This window comes from Nicotiana tomentosiformis, chromosome 11 (assembly GCF_000390325.3).
Source record: "Nicotiana tomentosiformis chromosome 11, ASM39032v3, whole genome shotgun sequence".
In the NCBI taxonomy this organism is placed as follows: Eukaryota; Viridiplantae; Streptophyta; class Magnoliopsida; order Solanales; family Solanaceae; genus Nicotiana; species Nicotiana tomentosiformis.
The window spans coordinates 27,263,765-27,268,893 of record NC_090822.1 but is presented as its reverse complement, the minus strand read 5'-3'; the positions used below and the strand labels follow the sequence as shown (position 1 = coordinate 27,268,893).

At 26.9% G+C, this 5,129-nt stretch overlaps 1 protein-coding gene across 1 annotated transcript; it reads left to right on the top strand.

Moving 5' to 3' along the window:
• Nucleotides 1-2,503: 2,503 nt before the first annotated feature.
• Nucleotides 2,504-3,679, top strand: LOC138901173 (uncharacterized). Its single transcript, XM_070188918.1, has one exon. The coding sequence runs from the start codon at nt 2,504-2,506 to the stop codon at nt 3,677-3,679; it is 1,176 nt and encodes a 391-aa protein (XP_070045019.1).
• Nucleotides 3,680-5,129: the final 1,450 nt, after the last annotated feature.

Here is a 5,129-nt window from a genome sequence, read left to right as displayed (position 1 = left end):
TAATGGAAAATGTCAGGAATAGAATTAACACCTGGAAGTAAGATATTTACAGCTAGATGTAAAAATCTATACGTCTTAACAACAAACATAAAATAGCAGCAAAAAATAAAATTAATAAAATCAAAATAGAAAACCCGTTTGAAAGAATAGTTACAGTTATTGACAATAATGAATATAGCTATAAAGAGATTGACATGGAAGAAGATTTAGAAATAGTAAAAGAAAGATTAAGTACATCAAGTATACCAAACCAATTGACTTATGAAACACCAACATCATCAAGAATAAGTACATCAAGAAGAGAATATATAATCCCAAAAAATTTAATAAAAAACACAAAAGAAAAAATAAATACATACCACTACTATATAACTGGAATCATGGAACAAAGAAAATATCAAATATTAATAAATACAGGACAAGAAGAAAACTATATTACAAGAGAATTAGTAACAGAAACTGAAATAATAACTACTGAACAATTATGCCCTGAATTACCTAAAGAATTAATAATAAACGAAGAAATAACAGAAAAAGAAATAATTATTGGAGGAATACCTCTAATAATACAATTTAAAATATATCAAGAAAACGAAAATGAAAATATTACACTATGAATAAAATGGTTAGAAAAGGTAAAACCATACAGTCTAGGAGATAAGAAATTAACTATAATATACAAAGATAAGAAAATAATAATAAAAAGAACAGAAGAATGAAAATATATATACTAGCAAAAGTCATAGTAGAAGGATATTATAATAGATACTATACACCAATGATAGATACAGGGGCAGAAGCTAATATATGTAAATATAATTGTTTACCAACGGATAAATGGGAAAAATTAAAAACACCTATGGTAGTAACAGGATTTAATAATGAAGGTAGTATGATTAACTACAAAGCCAAGAATGTAAAAATACAAATATGGGATAAAATATTAACTATAGAAGAAATATATAACTTTGAATTCACTACAAAAGATATGTTACTAGGAATGCCATTTTTAGATAAATTATACCCACACATAATAACAAGAACACACTGGTGGTTTACCACACCATGTAAAAATAAAGTAGGAGCAAAAAGAGTAAATAATAAATAACGAAAAACTACAGAATGGATACGAGGAAATGAAAAAATCACACAAAAATTAGAAAATATAAGTAGAAATACAACTACTCAATTAGAAATTATCATATTTACAATAGACAAAGTAAAAATAATCCAAAATGAATTAGAAAAATTATATAATGATAACCCTCTAAAAGGATGGAATAAACATAAGACAAAAATAAAAATAGAATTAATAGAAGAAAATAGTATAATAACACAAAAACCCTTAAAATATAACTTTGATGATTTAGCAGAATTTAAAATGCATATAAAAGAATTATTAGATAACAAGTATATACAAGAAAGTAATAGTAAACATACAAGTCCAGCATTTATAGTAAATAAACATAGTGAACAAAAAAGAGGAAAAAGCAGAATGGTTATAGATTACCGAAATTTAAATGCAAAAACTAAAACATATAATTACCCAATACCTAACAAGATATTAAAAATGCACCAGGAAGATACCAACATTTTATGGATAATTATTTTAACCAACTAGAGAATTGCATAGTATATATAGATGATATATTACTATATTCAAGAACACAAGATGAACATATAAAATTATTAAAAAAATTCATACATATTATAGAAAACTCTGGTATAAGCTTAAGCAAAACCAAAGCAGAAATTATGAAGAATCAGATAGAATTTTTAGGAATACAAATAGATAAAAATGGAATAAAAATGCAAACACACATAGTACAAAAAATAATCAATCTTGATGAAAACATAGATACAAAAAAGAAATTGCAATCATTTTTAGGATTAGTAAACCAAGTAAGAGAATATATACCTAAATTAGCAGAAAACCTAAAACCTTTACAGAAAAAACTAAAAAAGGATGTAGAATATGGGTTCGATGAAAAAGATAAGGAACAAATAAGGAAGATTAAAATATTGTGTAAGAAACTACCAAAATTATACTTCCCAGATGAGAATAAGAAATTTACTTATATTGTAGAAACAGATTCGAGTAATCATAGTTATGGAGGAGTTCTTAAATATAAATATGATAAAGAAAAAATAGAACATCATTGCAGGTATTATTCAGGATCTTATACTGAACCACAGGAAAAATGGGAAATAAATAGAAAAGAATTATTTGCATTATATAAATGTTTATTAGCATTTGAACCATATATAGTTTACAACAGATTTATTGTAAGAACAGATAATACCCAAGTAAAATGGTTGATAACCAGAAAAGTACAAGATTCAGTTACAACAAAAGAAATACGCAGACTGGTATTAAATATATTAAACTTTACATTTACAATTGAAATAATCACTACTAACAAGAATGTTGTTGCAGATTACTTGTCAAAACAAAGCTACCCATACTGACCCAGATAATACAATGAAAAATCTACTCTTAGCTATGACTACACTTTGTAAGAAAGTGGAAAGTATGGATGAAGAGATACAGATAATAAGAAAAACAGCTAGTAGTCAGCAGCATGACTCAAAAAATGCAGAGATAAGACGATCGGAAGTCTCTAAAATTCCAGAGCTAGAAGGTGACGTTGAGAAACACCTAAAAACTCATAACAGTTTGTTAAATACAGTTGCAGGAAGCAGCACAACTAGCAGTTCATCTGCAAAGAAGAAGGAAGAAATTAAACCCAGATACACAAACATAAATATGAACAATTTATTTTCAAAACCATTCGTACAGAAAAATATCCAAAATACCCAGAACGAAATATTCCTACCACCACAGATAAATACCTACAAAGAAAGTCTGAACCAAGCCAAAAAGACATACAACCATATAACCCGTACATATATAGACAACATACACAAAATACAAAACTTTTTAAACAAAAACCCAAGATCCCAAACTACCCAGAATCCAAATGAAGATTATATTACCCATTATCTAACAGGATACAATAAATTAATAGCCCTACCAAATACAAATGCAAAACTAGTAGCCACCTGCTACAATTATGGATTACTAGATACTGTATATACACAAACAGGACAGGAGATGGCTACCATACCGGAGCTACACAGAGCATTTATGCAATACAAAAGAATAACTAAAGGAACATTATTCTATATACGATTTTATTCAGCCACAGCGGAGATATTATATGAAGAGATAAAGCCTATCATACAAGTTATCAAGATCGGACTTACAAGGGAAATGCTAGTACCAGAAAAAATAGAAGAACAAGAAGAGATAGAAAAAATAAATATTCCACACTTTTATGCAAATAAAAGGATTATTGGAATATCCACTATACTAAATGAGCTAGCAAACAACTACCTAAATCAGAATGCTATTTGGAATTATTATTCAAGAGAACAAACAATGATATATTCAAATTGCAGAGAAATACGAGAAGCAGATATGGAGGAATTAAGACAATGGGTCTTAAGTCTTTTAAAACCAGAACAACCTATAACTACAAGAGCTATAAGGACGAATTTCATCTCTCCAGAACTGTTAACAAGATATTGCAAGCTAATCAGTCACAAATATCCAGACCACATATGCTCAAAATGCAAAGGAGAAGATAACATTGTTCCAGACGTACAACTGGAATAATCGAGAAGAAGACAAAAAACTATGGCAGACAAGATAAAGTAAAAGATTTAGATTCTTTTCTTTTTTAAATAATATTATTTTATTTTTTGTAAAAGTCGTAAAGTAAATAGTTCTTTACTTTACAAAAGTAAGAGTCAGTCTCATGAACAGTAAAGGTCGTTCATGAATAGTAAGAGTCAGTTTCATGAACAGTAAAGGTCGTTCATGAACAGTAAGAGTCATTTTGTAATGACTCTTACAAAAAAAAAACCCAATTAAATATGTACACCTAGGAGGAACTGAAATACTAATAAAAGCATATTTTAGGGAAGGAATAGATACCCCTATAGAAATATATTTAGCAGATGATAGAATAATTCAACCTATAGAAAAAAGCATAATAAGTGCAATAAAAGGAAATCTCATATATCAAAAATTCAAATTCATAATAAGTGCCAATTATTCAATAGCAATAAACGATAAGAATATAGACAAAATTATTAGTATTATACTGAAAAATGTCAGGAATAGAATTAACACCTGGAAGTAAGATATTTACAGCTAGATATAAAAATCTATATGTCTTAACAACAAAACATAAAATAGCAGCAAAAAATAAAATTAATAAAATCAAAATAGAAAACCCGTTTGAAAGATGTACTAGGTTTTTCATCCATATCTACATCTCCTGTATTTATTTCTACATTTTTTATTTTTTCTATATTTTCTAAAAGTTCTGTATATGTTTCACTTATTTCACTTGATTCTGACTTTTGGTCATTTATATTGTTATTTATTTCTTCAATTCTATCTATTTCATCAATTCTGGGAATTTTTTCTGGTTGTAATATTTGTTTAAATTTATTTATCTCATCTGTTAATTCTATTTCTTTATTTTTCTCTCTTTGCTTGTTTTCATATAGTGCTTTTAACATGTTTAATTCTTTTTCTAATGCTATAATTTTTGTGTTTTTTGTTTCTTCTAATTGTTGTATTTAAAAAAGGACGTAGAATATGGATTCGATGAAAAAGATAAGGAACAAATAAGGAAGATTAAAATATTGTGTAAGAAACTACCAAAATTATACTTCCCAGATGAGAACAAGAAATTTAATTATATTGTAGAAACAGATTCGAGTAATCATAGTTATGGAGGAGCAACAAACTACCGACAGTATAAAATTACTAACAAATCTAGTAAAAACTAATATAGAAGGATATCAAAGAACCCAAGATATAGAATATATAGAATATATATTAGAAAGCTTAAAAGAAATAATTAGACTAATTCCACTACAAAAAGAATATTATGAAAAAGCTTTTACATCTGACTAAATTATAAATGAAATTAAATAAAAATAGAAAGGACACTAAAAATAAAGAAAGAACACTAAAAATAGATCTTCTTCCATGTCAATCTCTTTATAGCTATATTCATTATTGTCAATAACTGTAACTATTCTTTCAAACG

What these genes read in the sequence shown, in the direction of transcription:
- LOC138901173 (XM_070188918.1), top strand. Translation starts at nt 2,504, where the DNA reads ATGACTACACTTTGTAAGAAAGTGGAAAGTATGGATGAAGAGATACAG.